General features: G+C 47.0%; 3 protein-coding genes across 12 annotated transcripts in view; 1 reads left to right on the forward strand and 2 right to left on the reverse strand.

The window, feature by feature from the left end:
• Positions 1-1,660, forward strand: part of Lrba (LPS responsive beige-like anchor protein) — a 552,647-nt gene extending 550,987 nt beyond the window's left edge. For all 6 annotated transcript variants that reach the window (XM_051199359.1, XM_051199362.1, XM_051199361.1 and 3 more), the window contains one exon: positions 499-1,660. In XM_051199359.1, coding sequence (XP_051055316.1) covers positions 499-589 — 91 coding nt within the window. In that variant the 3' untranslated portion in view covers positions 590-1,660. The remainder of the gene's footprint in view (positions 1-498) is intronic.
• Kirrel1 (kirre like nephrin family adhesion molecule 1) overlaps positions 1-18,374 on the reverse strand; it is a 1,148,154-nt gene that overhangs the window by 786,281 nt on the left and 343,499 nt on the right. The window lies entirely within an intron of this gene.
• Positions 7,273-18,374, reverse strand: part of Dclk2 (doublecortin like kinase 2) — a 118,137-nt gene continuing 107,035 nt past the window's right edge. For both annotated transcript variants that reach the window (XM_051199371.1, XM_051199370.1), the window contains 4 exons: positions 15,128-15,224; positions 14,471-14,551; positions 13,055-13,171; positions 7,273-8,554 (listed from right to left, as the gene is read on the reverse strand). In XM_051199371.1, the coding sequence (XP_051055328.1) occupies positions 8,354-8,554; positions 13,055-13,171; positions 14,471-14,551; positions 15,128-15,224 (496 nt within the window). In that variant the 3' untranslated portion in view covers positions 7,273-8,353. The remainder of the gene's footprint in view (positions 8,555-13,054; positions 13,172-14,470; positions 14,552-15,127; positions 15,225-18,374) is intronic.

The following is an 18,374-nucleotide window of genomic DNA, read 5'->3' on the forward strand; positions in this document are numbered from 1 at the left end:
AGTACCGGATGTAATTCCCTAAGAGCTGCCTCTGGCTGTTCTCCATCTGTCCCTGCACCACCTCTTCAGGACAGGAGAGCAAGCAGCGCTAGGGATCACACATGAGGTCACGGGATCACAAGGACCCTGTCTGTACCCAGAGGCTAGGGCCTCCCACCCCCACCGCGAAAAATGGGGAGCATTCTGAATTCTTACTCTTCAGCTCTGCATTGTCAGAAGTGCTAGATCTGTCCTGGAACTGTGTATGCTCCCTCCAGTGGCAACTGTGGGTTTTCCTTCTGAGTCGGATGCCTAGAAGCACGGATTCCAGCAGGTTCCCTCTGTGGAAATGATTTTGTTCACAGTTCAGTGATAGCCTGCATACTCCAGCAGTATCTGTCCCTTTCCTAGACCACAGATGGCCTCTGTGGTATCAAAACCCATGCCCCACATACCCATCTTATTTGGGTCTACATTCCAGGAAACAGCCCTGTAACCCATTCTCCATCCTTCTCCCAGGTGCATCATTTCTGGCATGGCTTCAGGAAGCATCGTTCTGTTTTACAACGACTTTAACCGCTGGCATCATGAGTACCAAACTCGATACTGATGGTAACGAATGCACCTTGGTCCCCTTCCAGGCTGGTCAAGGAAGGACTCTGAACATCATCCTATAGAAATAGTTATCACATCTGAATGTAACTTAAATTTGTTTGAACAAGCAAAATATTTTTAAAAGTTAATTGCTATTTTTGTAGACTTTGCTTGACATTTAGGGGAGGGTGGGAGCAGCAAAGCAAATAATGGGCTGCTGGTTTCTGTAGTTTAAAAAAAATCTATATTTTTAGTCATAATGAAAAGTCTATTTTCACCAATTATGGATACAGACAGTGGAGCCAATAACCCCACTAATTCTAGCTATGTTGCGAAAAACCATTTCCCATGTATCTGTAATCTTGAGAAGTATGATTTTAGTAAAAGGGAAATGGGCTCTAATACTGGGATGGGGATTTTATTCTGTACTGGGTCCTGTATTTTTCTAGACAATTGTGCTTCTTCAGTGCTGAAATTTCTAGGGTTTTAATAGTAATGTTTAAATTATGATAAATGTAATTTAAAACATCTCAGTGAATTATTTCTATATTCTTCTTTGAGCATGTGTTAGACCTAGGAAATTATGGTTTGGGGAAGGCCATTTTATTTTACTGTGTGGTAAACAGCAAAGCTCTAAGTTATAGCAATCATAAAGTACTGGCTGCTTTTTCCTGGTCTGGTGTCCTCATGGCACAAGGTGAGATTATGGAAGTGCTCTTGGGCTCACACCCTGTTTTCTTTTATGAATAAATGTAAGTACCAAAGCCTGCCCAAGGTCACAGAGCCCTGCAATGAGGCAGAACCAGGTGGAGCCAACTCCCCCACAATTCCCCACCATCCTGGCATGAGATGGGGCTACCAGGTACTGTGCTAAGCATCACCCGTCCTACCCTCTCTTTGTTATGGAGCGATCTCTCCCTTCCTTTTGATTAGCAGTTTGTACTAAGAAACAATGTTATTTTGGTGTCATATAATTCTACTTTTTTCTAGTAGATTGCTGTATGGAATTCTGTGAAAATATTTGAGGAAAGGTCTGTATTACATAAATAAATTCTTTGTAATGTTGTGAACTTTGAGTTGAAACTGATGTTCTGTCTTTTGCTTCCTGTGCAGTTTGCCTGAACCTCTTTTCCCCCTACACATTTATATATTCTCTAAAGCAAAGGTCTAGAATGAAAAATTCTAGCTGGGTGGTGGTGGTGCACACCTTTAATCCCAGCATTCAGGAGGCAGAGACAGGTGCTTCTCTGCGGTCCAGGATAAGCTAAAAAAAAAAAAAAAAAAAAAAAAAGGCAGAATAAAATGAAACTTTTACATTTGTACATTAAGTTGTTGGAAATGTCTCCTTCACCCACACATTTATATTCACAAAGAAAATGCCACACTGGTTCTGTTCAGTTTTTGAGTGGTACCCAATGAAAGACTCCCCTGACAAAAAACAAACAAGAATGCTTTCTCGTGCCAAATCTGTGTGTCTTACTGGGACTTCTACCAGCAAACAAGGGTGACTCAGACTTACCAACATCTCACAAACCACTAAGAACAATAATAAATAGCAAACCATGGGAGTAGGAAATGCTGAATTGCCAGCTGGAGGCTTACAGGGGTGTTTCACTTTGGAAATAAAGGGGAATAAGGTAGAATTATTGTGTTCCAGCAGGGCACAGGCCTCCTGGAGCCATAAAGACAATGTCTGTCGTTGCCTTTGTCTTTACAGCTCAAAACAGGAGAGTACCTGAGCTGAAATAATACTTCATAAAACAAAAGTCATGTCCATGCCTAACATGAACCAAGGACTTCTTAGTGGCAGGACCTACTTAACACAATATTTCTTTCATTTTGTTCAATATTACTTATCTTAACAAAATCCCCACCATCACTTCAAATAAATGAACACTTCAAATAAATGAAAACTAATTAGAATAGCTATCAGGGAGGCCAGGGATGAAGGAGACAGGCTCCAACAGGAGGAACTGTGGCCACTCTTGCGGCTGGCAGGCTCACAATCTCTCCATGGTATATTTAAGCCTGGCTTTATAATAAATTTCCTCAAGAAACTAAGGGTTTTCCTTCCCTGCTTACAAGTTCTCACTGAACAACACCCTCAAGTCTTTATGGCTTTGTCATTTAGGTCCCTGGGGAAAGCAAAAGGGCGGAGAAGTAGAAAACGAAAATATCTGGCAGGTACTAATGTAGATGTGTGGACAGCTCACTCTTATATGACTATGCAAAACCCAAAGTATACCAAATGCCTAGAAGTAAATGGGTCTATGAATCGACTCTAAAGAGGACCTACTTTGCCCATCAATGAAACACTATACTTCCATTCTACTTAGCAAGTAATACAGGAACATTCTTATGGAGTAATCTTTTGTACACTGTGAAGATGTGTCATTACCAAGGCACCTTCTGATTGGTTTAGTAAAAGAGCTGACAGGCTGGTAGCTAGGCAGGGGGTATAGTCAGAACAGCAAGACACAGAGAATGCTGGGAAGAAGGGTAGAGTCTCAGGAGGCTTGAGCCGATGCAGAGAAAAGAAGAACACACCATGTTGAAAGTACTGCCATGTGGCAGAGGGTAAATAAGAAATATGGGTTAATTTAAAATGTAAGAGCTAGTAAGAAGCCTGAGCTGTCAGCTGAGCATTTATAATTACTATTAAGTCTCTGAGTGGTTATTTTGAACTAGCTGGTGGGACAGAAAAGTCTGCCAACAGATGATCCAAGAAACCACCCTGTCTCCATGGGAACGGGGGAGAGGTTTCAGGAAATGGGTAACTCACAGCCCCTTTTCATTCAGTAGGGTCTAGGTTAATGGGACTGACCACATGGACCTGGCAATACTGCCTTCCTCCTGTGCTGTCAAGAACAGTAAGGTGGCAGTGGCCATGCAAGTCAGACTTACAAGAAATAGTCAAGGATTTCTTGCATGCATGCAGGCTCCACCCACTCTTTCCAAAAAGGGGGGGGGGGCTGGCCTCGAACTCAGAGATTTGCCAGCCTCTACCTCCTGAGTGCTAGAATTTGCATGGCTAATTTTGAGGTTTTACATAATGATTTTATGATTACAAGAAAAATGCCATGGCCTCAATTTTAAGATATTGTTTCTACCCCTGAAATAATGTTCCACTATGTACAGCTCAGGCTGGTCTCAAACAATATTCTCCTGCCTTAGCTTCTTCCCCAGTCGTGGGACTTAGAAATATATCACCATGCTTGGCTGAACATATTTCTCCCTCTTTAGTGTTTCAAATAGAATAAATAACTTAACATCTGAGACCAGCCTTGCTATGTTGCCCAGGCCACTGTCCAGCTCCTGGGCTTAAGCTGAGGCTGTGTGTGTGTCATCTCACCAGCTTGTTCACAATGTTACTCACTTCTGCCCCTGGCTACCACAAACCACAAACAGAAATTTATCAAAACACAGCACATCAAGCTCTCTTGAACAACCCAGGCATTTTGTCTTTCGGGCAGACCACATCCTCTGAGACAGTCCAGCATCTTTGATCAGGGACGATAGATGACACACTGGAGGCCACTTGGAGTCTCCATGATCACATACCTGAAACATGAAGTGCATCGTTTCATCTTAAGTTCAGGATCTTTTTCCTTGCCAAAACTAAGCTTTTGGGGGAGTTGGATAGCACCAGTATTTGCACATACCTGCAGGAAGTGGCAGCTGCTCCACAGCTGTGGACTTGGATGGCTTGGAAAAGTTAGCTCAGATCCAGCTTCAGCCTCCATCCATACTGATAGGCTGCCAATCAAGCTTGCCAGATCAGTCCATGAGATGAAGATATCAGGACCCTGCCCTACAGGAGGCCTGTGGAGCAGCAAAAGCCCAGCCCCACCAGCCATGAAAGGGCAGGAGTGGCTCCACACACTTGTTTCTCTTCCCCTCGAATATGCAGCATTCAAGGTACAGGTGCACTGTGTACCTGTATGACTATTACCCGACTTCTAGGCATTTCCAGGAGTTTGAATCCTTCAGAAGTCAGCTGACCCTGTGTTACAAATATGTTTTACCCACAGCCGTGCCAGCCCCAAATAACATACAGAGGCGCTGTATTAGATATAAAGCTGTTGTCCTGTTACTAGTGTTTCTTATCAGCTAGCTCTGTCTTAAATACTAACCCATTTCTATCAATCTAAGCGTTTCCATGTAGTCTTGACTTACCCGAGAAAGGGTCTAGAGTTGTTCTCCCTCAAGTCTCTACATGTTGAATCTCCTACCTCTCCCCAAAACCTCCTTGTCTCCTAGTCCCTCCTATCTTGCTTTCCTATTGGCCAACAGGACTTTATTCATTAACCAATAAGAAACATATTTACAGAATGACATCTCCCATCAACCCTGCCACTGTTAGAATCTCACTTGACTTCCACAGTGGAACCTGACTCATTGTACTCCCTACACATCAACCTCAGGCTCACTTCCAGGGAAAGAAACATGCTTGTGGCCTGCAAAGAACTGTTCTTATACCACCAGGACATTGAGCAATGAGCCTGGAGTTGTAGCTCGGTGGTTTTTGTTGGTTTTTCCAAGCATTCTTTGGGTGCCAAAGCTTCAGAGTCCTCCTCACTTGACAATGCTCTCATCTGCAGGTGCAAGGTCCCACAACAGAGCTGCTCTGACAGGGCTGCCCAGCGAGTGTCCCAGCCCTGCACACATTCCTGAGGTGGTGGGCGAAGACCCCTTTGTAAGCAGCGACTTGTACCTGGAGAGTCGGTGACAGTTTCCATGCCTAGCACTTCCACTTGAAGTTCAGTCACAGCGTTAGTAGGGTGCGCTTTCGTTTCCCGCCACAGAGCTTTAACCTTATGCCATCACTTCCCACAAACCCGTTTCACTCAAAATGACGGGGGGGGGGGTCTCTCTACCTGTCACACACATCATTCAAAAACTGAACAGATTTCACCTAGAACTAATATTAAGAGCCATGGCTTATCTGGGGAGCTGAATGGTGCCATGGCAGCTGCTAGGCCCATGTGGCTTTTAAACACTTAAAATGTTCAGAGTCCAGATTGCGATGTACTGTGAAATGTAAACATACTCCAAATTTCAGACTCCACACACAAGAAGGTAAAATACCACCCAGCCTTTGTTGATACTGACTACATGTTGAAGTAATACTTTGGATATGTTTAGATGTTAGGTTAAATAAAATATGCCACAAGATGTACTTTACCTGTTCCTTTCAAATTTTTTAATGTGGTACCATGAAAACGTTAACACAAGTGGTATATATTGTATATTTCCACGGGATGGTAAACTGCTCTAGCATTTTTTCATCAGCATTTTTTCTTGGTTACTCCATCCCAAACTGTCCCATATGCTAAGTCACGTATCACCATCTCAGCCATGAGGAGATTCTAGGAGTTTTATCAAATGTATTTAATGAACACATGTAATACATTTCCATGCCCATCACCTTTGCAAAGGGAGGCAAAGACAGCAAGGTGTGTGACCCCTCAGCTCTGGAGGTCATCAAGTACCTGCTTCCCAGGGCATCCACTATTTCTCTGCCACAATTCCGAGTTGACCTCTCTCCATAGTCTGAACAAGCGCCTGCCAATCTCTCCACAGGATCCGAGTAGCCGGAAATAAAGAACCTGTATTTAATCTGGATCATGAGAACAGAATTACAGCTTCTAAGTACTTACACAGCAAATACACGGAGGAACTGTGTCTCAAACCTTTGCTTGGGATCACCATCCCTTCCCCAGCACCATCACCTGGGTAGACACCAGGCCATTCCCTCCTGTAGCTCCTTGGACTTGGCCAGGCTACCAGGCTACCTACCCACAAGGAAAGGACTAAGGCTGTGCAGACTTCACTGCCTCTGCCTGCCTCCCACAGGGACAAACAAAAGGCCACTGCCCAGCCACACAGCTGAGCAAGGACTGCAGCTGTGCTGTGATCATCAACGAACACCCGTCCGCCACCTGTCCTGATTTTCTCCTTCTGCATTAGCTCTTCCCCTCTCAGAAAATGAAACAGCCACGAGACTTGGTGCTGGGAAGATGGCTGAGAGGTTAAAAGCACCATGTCTGCCTGCTCACACCTGCTTGCTGCCCTCTTCTGGTCTCAATGGACGATGCATTTGCATGCGCACAGACAGGCGTACACATAATTAAGAATAAATCTGGTTTTTCTTTTTTAAAGTTTGCTCTTTAACCAGTTAATGAAGAGACACGTGCAAAGTGTTCTAACCCTACATCTCACAGTGTTCCTGAACATTTCCTCCTCTGTCTGCTACAGCTGTGGGCCCTGGGTGGAACCCAGGGGCAGACGGCTACCAGCCGTCTCATCCCTTCAGCAATGCGAACTGAAGAGATCTAGAGCCTGGCCAGGGGTTTCAGGCTGGACAACTGTAAGCTCCAAGGAGGTGACAGAGACAGCTCTGGATAACAGGAGCCACAGATGAACAAGGTCACGAGCAGGAAGCAGAGCCTTCCAGTCTATACTCTGAGCCCCAACCTATCTATTACCGACCCTAGCTCCCTCTGAACAACTTGCTTATTTTGGTGCTTAGGTCACAATTCACAGCACCTGTGATCAAATATACTTCAGCCAAGGCAAAGATCTGTGTCCAGTAGTGGCCCCAGACACAGGCCCCTGAGGGTCTGGACCAACAAGAGGTGCTCTGATCACATGCACTTTCTAAAGCAACCACACAGAAACCTCTGCCCGCCCCACGGCTTTTCTGAAGAGGGAAGAGTTTATTGCAGGTTGGGGTACTTGGAGAAGGCAAAATCTAACAGTAAGAGTGAACAGTAGGGCCCACCCGTTTAGAAGACAAGCAGGTCAAACAAATACATAGTTATATACAATTATTAAAAAGAGTAGGGTGGTGGAAAAAGGAAAAACTGCCAGCAGTCTTCCAGAAGGTTGGTCACAGGACATTCCAGAAGCACCAAGCACCCCAGGCCCCGCTGGGTCTCAGCAGACCGCCATGGCTTTTGGCCTGCTCCTGACAGAGAGCAGAGGGACAGGAGACCCTGGTGGTGACTCAGCCGAGCTGATCCTCTCCGCCAAGAGCTGCTGCATATCCCCACTGTAAAACCCCCAGGCCAGCGTCATAAACACTTCTTAATACACACAACGTCATAAACATTTCTTAATACACACGTAGGGAAAGGAGAGGAAACTGGGGGCGCGTCTGCTAGGTCCGTGAGCCCTGCACCCCAGCCAGAGGGGAGCTGCTGCTTCCTGGGGTGTCAGAATGCATCCCCTACACCAGGACTCAGGGTGATGACCACACGGCCCTCTTGGGTACTCATTTCTCCTATTCAGGAGCCTCGGGTGGCCAAGAAGAGTAAGAGGCCATGTTGCTTCTCAGAGGCCATCCCCAGTGAGAAGGGAGCGCTTGGAAAATCCGTCAATAGGAGAATCCTAGTCCTTCCAATGCATTTCTATAAAAAGAACGTAATTCCTGATAAAGGTTGCACATTCTCTGGGTACAGCAGCCAAGTGTCTACTGAACTAGAAACACGGATGATTTAAAATGAGTCACTCCAAATATGTTTCCACACTGACATGGCTTGACAGCCATGCCAGGAACTAGAGAGGGCAGAGCCCAAAGTACATGAGGCCAGGCCGAACACTGGCTCCAGGACGCCTCAGTGTTGTTCCCGGACAGTGACAGAACATGCCAGCAAACTGTCAAAGCCGCAGTGAGGAAAGAAAGGCTCCTTCAGCACGGAGATGGCGAGGCCTGGTGGAAGAGCGGCCTTCCTGAAGCGGCAGCCTCCAGCAGCTTCGGGGCCTGTCCACACAGAGTTCAGTCTCGGTGGCGGCGCCAGGTCCCCGCCAGATCACAGCCGGATGTGGCTGGAGGACTAGGGGGCTTGGGAGACTCGTGTGGGGGAGGGGCCTCCTGGGCTGAGGGAGGGACTGTGGAGGTCTGCTCCCTTGCTGGTTTGCTGCTGTCTTGACAGACCTTGCTGCAGAAAATCTGCCCCTCTTTATCTAGAGCCGTGTTCTGGGGAGAGAACAGCAGAGATAACACATTACCCGGGCCTGGTTCCATCACACTACCAGGACCAGAGAGCAGGACACAGCATGCACAGGGCACAGAAACAGAAGAAGAGAAATATGCCAGGCCTCTAGCTGAAGTCTAAAGGGAACTGAGCCCCAAACCAGCAGCTGCCCTTTGCCTCTGCCCTTATCACAGCCTGGGCTGGTGGCTGGGGAGAAGTGGTGGGAGAGACGGCTGGCCCGCACAAAGTGTCCTGAGTGAGGGGCTCTCTGCTGTGCCCTGCGCCCATACCCAGGAGTGCTGGGATGATAGCCAGTCTCCGCCAGCTGCTCTAATACATTTATCTAAAGAAAGTTCTTGTCACAGATATATAATCCTCACGCGTGTCAAAAATAACAATACCCTTACTACCAAAGGCCACCTGTAACATACCCGGGGATGCATTGGGGTGGGGGCAGCAGCATGGACGGACCCTCCACGGTGTCTCTGCCTGCCCTTCTTTATGAGGGGGCCTGCGCCTGCGGGGTCATCTACGCACCACCTCCAGGACACACAGCCCCGAGAGGAGAGCGCTTGCCTTCCAAACCATCCTGGGGGTACCCAGGCATGGAGTCTTCTCTGCGTCACTGGAGCCTGTGCCCTGGAAGCCAGCAACTGCCATTTCACTGGGCTTACTAAAGGTGGAGACTGTGGGTCTTGGGCACCATCTTTAGCTATAAGATGAAAGCGCAGAGAGAGGCAGTCTGACTCCCCAGGCAGGAGAATGTACCATTGATCCTTCCGGTACAACAACACAGATTCAAAAAAAAAAAAAAAAAAAAAAAAAAAAGAGAGAGGAAAAGAATAAAAGCAAGGTTTCCCAAAACAGACAGCCCAGGTGTCCCTGGGGCATGTTCCTCACAGCTCCTGCCAACCCTCCAGCTGAGTACTAATTACCTTCCGGACAGTTTCAGTTCACTGGGGGTGAGTGGGGAGGCCTGGCCTGACTGAAACTTAGCTCCCGAGCTGCTGGGACCACCAACACCCACAAGACAGGCAGCACTTGTATCACAGACTTTCTCCCTGGCTATTTCCCCTCTTCTCTTCTGGCCCAAAGAACATGAGCGTGCATGGCAGAGGAAGCCCGCGGGACCGTTAGTACATACCATGGCCTTGGACCTAGGCGGGGGAAGAATGCAGCAGCACGAGAGGCGAGAGGGGAGAGAAGCGGGGACAGAAACTACACTTACTTTCAACAGAAGCAGCACGATTCAAACAGTCTTGACTGTCTCAAACAGGAAATCACCCCAAGTCACCATCACCCACGTGTCCCTAAAGTGAGCAGAGCGCCCTGGGGTGGAAAGAATGTACTATCTGTCTGACCTTTCTCCCTCTGCAAGGCCACAGAAGGGGTGTCTTGTCATTCCTTTCTCTGCCACAAGATGGCCCCTTCTGGTCTCCAGGGCTTTGTCCCTCTCTAGGACAAAGAAGCCACCTCCCAAATACACCATCCTTCATCAGCATGCTGAGGACTATCAAGGAGGCCAAAGTGTGACCCAGAGCCATGAGCCTCTCTCTCTGCAACCCTCCAGTGTGATCATTTCTTATCCTGCAGACTGCTTGACACTCGCTGTCTTACTGATAAAAATGCAGCCCTCGACAAAGCAAGAAAACCTCACGAAGACACCCATCTCCTGCTGTCATTTCCAGAAAGTGCCCTTCACCTATGGAGACAGGAGCAGGGCACAGAACTGTCACCCACAGAAAGCAGGACATAGAATGGCTGGAACCCCACTCTGAGCAGAAAAAGCAGACTGATAAGCTGAGAAAACTAACACAAAGCGTGTGTGCTGGGCTGGGCTGGGCTGGGCTGAAGGAGGTCAGTGGTTCAGAGGACCCGTAGCAGCAAGAAGCTGAGGGTCAGAAGTCCGAGACAAGCATGCAGTTGGAAGAGGGGCTGAGCGTTAGGTGCGGCTCCCATGAGCACTGTGTTGAATACCAGGATCTGCTTCGGGATTTCCCATAGTCTCAACTGGGTTAAGAACGAACTCTGAGGTGTCTCTCAAACTTTCAAATCAAACTGTCAAATGAAATGCAGACAACAGCATCAACTCTGGTTCCTTTCCCCTTTATTAATCAGCCCCTACCCTACCACATCTTTCACTGGCGCCTCGGGTACCTACTTTGGGGAGAATGCTGGGGTGACACAATACAAGAAGGCCCCTTTCCTTAAGTTAAGCACAGGGGTCATTAACAAGTCAGCCGTAAGATACCCTGCTCTTCTGCCACTGAGACCATATGTTCTGTAATGACAAATTCATGCCGGAGACAGGCATTCTGTGGCTATTTTAAATATAAAAATAACTTAAAGTTGTCCTCAGGGATGGGATGTCTCAGGGAACCATCACGAGAGGATGGAGAGTTCGGAAGTGTCATGAACGCCCTGCCCTGCAAACACACAGGCCCGGCCCTGACGGAGGAAGGGCGAACAAGGAGCCTTCAGCTACTTTGGGGGACAAGCTGAACCTGGTAGGCTGGCTTTTGAACTACTGAGGACTGAGACCGCCACAAGAAAAGACACAGCGATGTCTCCAGCAGATTCTGAATGCAGTGACACAATCAGGAGCTCCTGAGTGCTCACTGCCTGCAGGGAACCCGGGTTAGCTGGATGTCACCTCCTTAAGGGTTGCTTATTCACGTGAACACCCTGTCAAAACTTGAGGGTTTGATATTTAACTCCATTAGCAAGGGGGAACTGCTATTTGTGAGGAGAGATTCTCTGCGTTATTATCCACTACACACAGCTTACACTTCGCCCAAGGGAGGACTGTCAATCATTCTAGAACTTCAGCTGAGCTTCCGGGATCGGGACTCACTGGATAAAATCTCCTATAGGGCTGTAAGGCTTCCTCATCTTAGAAGATTAAAAAGCTAATTATCATATGAAATTTCGATCCCAACAAATTCTCTTAAAGACCCTTTACTAGATGCAGACTATGTATATTTTAGGAGGTTGCTTGGGCCTACACACATGCTAAGCACACACTCAGCTGCACCCCCAGCACAAATGCTGACTCTTAATGGTTTCCTTTTTCTGTGTCCACAGAAGCTGCCTACAACACCATGCATGGCCCCCTACACACTGCTACTCATGGGATAGATCTCAAAATACAATCCCTGAGAAGGGTCCTCCTGCTGTCGGCTCAACAGGGATGGCTCTTTTCAACTCAGCGAGGCCGGAATTGTGTGGCATCTCAGGCTTTCTCAGGTTGTCAGTAAAACATTGCTACAGTGGACAGAAAAACCACAATGCACTCTTCCTGTGTTCAACACAGAGCATCCCAGAGTGCAGCAGACTCAAGCTATGCATGGGAAGTAAGGGAGCACAGTTCCCAGCATGGGGGGGGGGCACAGGAAGGACTGGGAGGGAGCCTTCCAAACCAGCATAGCCTCTTTGGGTGAAAGGAATGGCACCATGGACCAGCAGGTGCCAGGAATGCAGTGGCTTAACCAACTGCAGAGCACACATAGCTGTAAGGGGTGTGCGCATGTGTGGTCTGGCTTCCTGGACTGTCAGGAGAGTAAGTCCATTTCCCTGTAGTGTGGGAAGAATACCGAGAACCTTTCCCAGGGGACGAGGCTGCTGCAGGAGTGACAGAGTTGCTGATCAGCCCATCGCAGGCACCTGCTCTGGGTGTCCATGCCCTTGGCCCTGCCATCTGCCGTGAGTGGGCAGGACAGCTCGGCTGCTGCTGGAGATAGCCTGGCTGAGTAGCAGGCAGGAGATGCTCAGAACAGAGAGGCTTGCAGCCCCACAAGAGCTCCAGCCTGGGCAGCCAGGACTGGGAATTACTGACCTTGCTTGTGTTTTATTTTTCTGTCCTATATCTCCTTTTGGTTTTCCTTAATGTTACTTTTCATTTTCTGTGTTTAAATATGTGACCTTAAGTATTTTGGAGAAGTGCAAAAATAGGATCACTGTTACTTTTTTATATAAAATATTAACCATGAAAAACTAATTAAAAAGGAATTATTCTACGGCTTTATAAAATACACCAACTTTTTTTTTTTTTTAACATAACAAAGTGGAATTTGTTAACTTGGCTGCTTCTTATTCTTATCTCAAGTCCCAGGGAAATCACATTCAAACAATCATAAGCCTGGAGAAGGCAGGGCCTCACTGCCTTACACAGTGCCAGGGATGGTTGTCATCTCTCCCTGGACGTAATGTTGGGTATGAGGCTGAAGGCAGCTGCCCAGAAAGCCCCCAGCCCAGGAGCTCCCTTGTGCCTGTCGCTGTGGCTCTGTGTCACCTGCCAGCCTCTAGCCTGCCATGCAGAGTCCAGGGAGTTGTGCAGAAAGCACCCTGCACATGCCAGTCCATCCTCCCATGAACACAGGACCATGGAAGACAACAGCTTCCATGAGTGGAACCCTGGCTATCTAGCTCAGAAAACAACTCCAGCTCTGCAGCCAGGCCAGATGTCCCCAGCTGTCTGAGGCAGAGCTCTGCATCCCACTTACCATGATGACGGAGACCCCAGTAGTAGTGCTGTTCTGTTTGGGGAGCGCGTTATTGAAGTGCTGTTTTAGTTTACCTGTAACCTCAGCTTGCATATTATTCTCCTGGGATGCGTCATCCTACAGAGAAAGAAACAAACACAGTTGACTCTGACCCCTTAATACTTCAACTGTTCTTCAACAGTTACCACCTTCTCTGCCATCAGCCCGGGGATGTCTTCCTGAGCAGGTTCCTCTCAGCCTCTGCTGAGCTGTGGAAGAGCACTGGCCTAGCATGTGTGAGATCCTGGACTCCATCCTCAGCGGGACAAAACACGCAGAATTCTGTATTGTCACCCTGCAGTACCATGCCTCATGCCTTCAGAAAGACATGCCATCTATTCCAGCTCTAAGACGGGAAGGCATGGGTCTCCACTGGAAGAAAGGATGGCTCTGTTTAGGTTTCTGAAGCTCTCTCCCAAGCAACTATAACACAACTCATCCCATGGAAATTAACAGTTTATCACTTTAATCAAGAATCTATGTCTGGGGTGGTGATGCCTCCCTGTAGCTCTGGTTACATGGCAGGTTGAGGAGGGAATGTGGCTTGAGCCTGAAGTCTGACCCATTTCTCTGTTTTTTGAGAGAGGGTTTCTCTGTGTATCTCTGGCTGTCCAGGAACTTGCTCTGTAGACACAGGCTATCCTCGAACTCACAAGAGATCTGCCTGCCTCTGGCTTCTGATTGCTGGAATTAAAAGATTGCACCACCACAACCACCTAGCTGTTTGACCCATGTCTTAAGTTAAAAAAAAAAAAATGACAGAGAACATGCTACATGCTCAAGGTTCAATCCCCAACACAAAAGTCATTCAGCTGATAGTCCTAATTAGCACAAAGATTTATGGTGGGTGTCTCCTCTATGTAGTCATTCAGCCCAGGGCAGCAGTTTGCAGGACAGAAGAAGTATACAGTGATACAGCCTTGTGGCTAGTTAACTCAATATTCAGGAGTTGCCCTCAAGTTTACCGTGTTTGCCCAGAGAGAACATGAGATCACCACCACATCTTCTCTCCTTCCAGTCCACAGGAGGACTGTGTGCCATGAGGACACTCTGAAACATGTTCGTCTCTGGGGAAAACATAAACCCCACAACTAGAAAGAAGCCACAGAAGGAATCCTTAAAGAGCATCATGGCCAACCCCATCACTTCACAGGTGAGTAAATTGAGATCCAGCAAAGGGCAGACTATCCAGGTTATTCACTGGGCAGATGGAGAACTCTGAAATCAGCCATCTTCTCCCACGCTACTTGATCATTAGGGTAGACATGCTATAGAATTTAAATGCCCAACTATGTCTGTGCAAAACAGGCAGCAAGGAAGCATGCCGCTGACCATGCAGCACCAATCCATCCATTCCCTGGGAACATGGGTACTTACGGACACCCAGGGGTGACTCAGAATTTCTCCTGCAGTACAGCGAGCTTCAACATTTACCTGGAGCATCTGACTGATTAATTCCTAGGAAGGGGAGGGGAGGGGAGGGGAAGAAGACCACAGGGGAGAAAGAGGATGATTCCAGCATAAACACAGAAATCAAAAGCTAACATGGCAGCTCTGCCACGGGAGCACAAAGCCCACCACCCACACTTTCAGTGCTGTGAGACAGGCATGGATCACCGCCTGTGCCAGCACAGTGCACCAGCACAGTGCGCGAGAAGTCTCCCTTGAATCTACAGGCACTAAGGTTGGCTCTCTTAAGACTTCCAGGTCTTTATCTTCACTCCACAGTAGAATGTTGTGTTATTTACCCTTTCATCACTTAGTTTATTAATTCTGGTGCCCAACATATACTTTTTCTTTTTCTTTTTTTAAAGGGAACGTGAATGTCTATAGAGATTAGAGGAGCAGTGGAGGGAGGGAATTGTAGTCCAGGTTTCAATCTAGTTAGGGACTGCAGAGACTACACTATCAAGTAAATTTGCAAAAGCACCACACATTACAAGTCAAGTCTCTGGAGCCCCAAGCAGTGGGCTGTCCAGCCCCACATGTAAGGAAGGCCCCTGCAGTGTATACAGGAAGAGCCCTACAGAGTACCTTGGCAGAGTCTGTAATGTTGTCCCAGTAGGGGGCTGGAAACTCCAGTTTCCCAGCCAAGATCTGGTCAAAGAGATCTTCCTGGAGATTGTTTTCACTGGTGACAAAGGAATGAAAAAGAAACTGAGTCACGAAGAGGCGCTGAGCAACAGGAAGGAGCCCAGGCTCTTTGGCTTGAGATTTTGCATTGCTCAGTTGTGTGTCATAGCTGCACGGTGACAACAGAATTTTCTTTGTAGATAATGAGACCAAGGACGCTTCCTAGGCCTGGGAACCAGAGAGACAGAAAATGACTCAAGCCGAGTTTCAGTCTAGAAAGATGAAAAAGTTCCAGCAGTGGACAGTATGAATGGCAGTGTGCTTATAGATGGTTAAAATGAGAGCCAGGTGCTAGGGCATGTCCCTGCAGTACCAGACACTTGAAGAGCTGAGGCAGTATTATCACTGGAGCCCAAGTTCAAGACCAACCAAAGAAAATAGCCAGAGCCCATCTCAGAAAACAAAAACAAAACCCTATTATGTGTATGTATGATGTGTGTGTATACATACACAGAGAGATCTCGTGTGTGTGTGTGTGTGTGTGTGTGTGTGTGTGTGTGTGTGTGTGTGTGTGTGTGTCAAGCAACAAAAACCAGAAATTACAAACAATGGAAACCCTGGGGGAAGAATGACAGCTTCGCCACCACTCATGACTCTAACAGTAAAAACGAGCTTCTACTCAACCTTCTTCCACTTTTCTCAATAAAACACCAAGATTATTGAAAATCATGTGGAGTTCATTTAAAAAATCATGATGTTAATTTATTTGCTCTCCACCACAACTCAACCTTCCTTTGTGCTCAGTCTCAGAGAAGGGACATATTCAAAGATGCCAGCTAGACTTGCTCAGTCAAGGCAAGGCACCTGGATGCTCTCAGGTAGGCATCTCCCAACCCACGCTGCTTGGCCCTTCCCTAAACATACACGGTGTCTAACAAATACATGGTACTCAGGGGTTGATGGAAGGAGCCAGTGGAATGTGAGAACACTGAAGATTTTGGATGCAGAATGTCCCCACATGTGGTGAAAACAGGACTTAAAACAGGAAACATGTTTAACTTTTTGGTCCACCGTAGGCACCAACGGAAAACTCAGAATAGGCTGTTAGGACTAAAATTAAAATCCAGGAGTACAAGTCAGGAATTACCTGGGAAAAGTGCAAATTTCTTATAATTTCTCTGTCAAGCTTTTAGGGTTTTGATTCCCACCTTCTCAAAAGGCACAAAGCACAGAGTCCTTAGAAACAGATCACTTAGGGCAGTGGCTCGGAACAATAGCAAGGTCTGTCTGATGACATGACTGACTTGTTATATTCAAGGGAAGCACTTGCAAGACACCTGCTGGTCCACACAGAGGGTCGGTGGCTTTGAACTCTCCCTTAATCCCAAATCCTATGTGCTGGGATTATGGGCATGCACTGCTATCTTGGGTTTTATGTAGTGCTGGGGATTGAACCAAGGGGCTTCCTGTGTTACAAAGCCTTCTCTCTACCAATCAAGTGAGCTCCCTCCACAGTCCTAGACACACACATTTCCACCATCCATACCAGACAATAATAATTTCAATTGTCACATCCTTAATTTCCCATACGCATTTCTATATAACAGTAGGTTTCAAAATCTAACATGTCTGTGCTTCGAAGATGCTTCTAGAAAAGGTATTTCACGTCACAGATTATCCTCACTAGCAAAGAGGAAAAGCACTTTCTTAAAACGTAAAAGCTAGGGCTTTTTTGACACTATAGGTAGCCCCTTCAGAATATAGTGGGCTGTTCTAATGAGCCCGACTCTCTCTCCATTCCACAGTGCTGATGCTGCTGCCCTCCAGGGACAGTGGCATCCAACTTGAACCCTCTTCCATAACAATAAAATGCAACTCTCCCTGGCTGAATCAGAAACTATAAACACTAGAGGGAGTTGTGAGCATACATTCCCTAATGCTGATCCCTCAAATCCCTATTCCTTGATGTCAACTTGGATAAGTCATGAAGAGGAACTGGTCCAGATAGCATCTGTTAACAAAACACACCATCCTTCTACCTCTGTCCAGCTCCCTACAAAAATCAGCCCAGGCCACAAGTGGCTGGGGGGGAAAAAAAAAAAAGATTTACACACGACCCACTCTCTACTTCCTCCCTTCTGCCTTACATAATAGAGTCCTTTAGTTAATTTCATCACATCTACTTATGCTTAGCCATCTCTCAGCCAGTCAACCAAGCATACCAATCCATTTTTCTGGGTCATCATCCATTTGTTCCTTGTCTCTATACCATAAACTCTTCAAAAGCAGACTAACATTTCTGTGTCGTTCTGCTCACAAACTGAAAATGTGAGGATTTAAAGGAAAAAAAATTAAACTTTCTTTTTACAGGGAGTTTTCATAATGTTAGGAAAGAAAAGAGAAAACTATTTTTCATTGCTAACCATAATATAACGCTTAAACACTATTGTGTACACCTCAGAACTCCTTATGGGGAAACTTAATCCTCACTTGGACAGCATTAGGAGGTGGGCTTCTGGGACACAGCTGGAGTTACAAGGGCAGAGCCTTCATGAATACAACTGTAGTGTTCCTGTGAAAGTCCCTAGAGAGGACAGAGTTCAGCGGTAGAGTACCTGCCTGCCTAGCATGATGCCTTGAGCTCACACCACATCATTTACAAAAAAAAAAAAAAGGTAAGACAGTAAGCAGTTCCTAGAGGTTGCCTTTTCCTTTTCTGCTGTGTGAATGTGCACTGAGAAAATAGCTGTCCCTGGACCAGGAGGTAGTCTATACCAGACACCAAGCCTACTGGTACTTTGGTCCTGAACCTCCCAGCCTCTAGCAAGCACTGTTGAGAATAAGTTTCCAGTCTAAGTCACATAGTTTGTGGCAGTTCCTTACAGTAGCAGAAATGGGACTAAAAAATCACAGCTCTGAGGACAGTGCCATCACTCACCATTGTGCCTGGCTCACCAAACAGTGAGGGAGGGGCAGAGAAGACAGGCAGAGAAGCAGCCAAGCACCAGTAGATGTTCTTCTGCCCAGAGCAGGCAATGAAACACATCTGAGAAGGGCTGCAGCCAACGTGGCCGGCTCAGGCCTGGACGGATGGCTGGACGGCCAGCCCCAGGCCCGTCTGTGTTCACCTCTGCACATCAGCTGTTCCTTCCCAGTCCGGCTGATGACAAACTCCACCTCTCTCAGGTAATAAATGCTACATGTGGGA

This window comes from Phodopus roborovskii, unplaced genomic scaffold (genome assembly GCF_943737965.1).
Source record: "Phodopus roborovskii unplaced genomic scaffold, PHOROB, whole genome shotgun sequence".
Taxonomy (NCBI): Eukaryota; Metazoa; Chordata; class Mammalia; order Rodentia; family Cricetidae; genus Phodopus; species Phodopus roborovskii.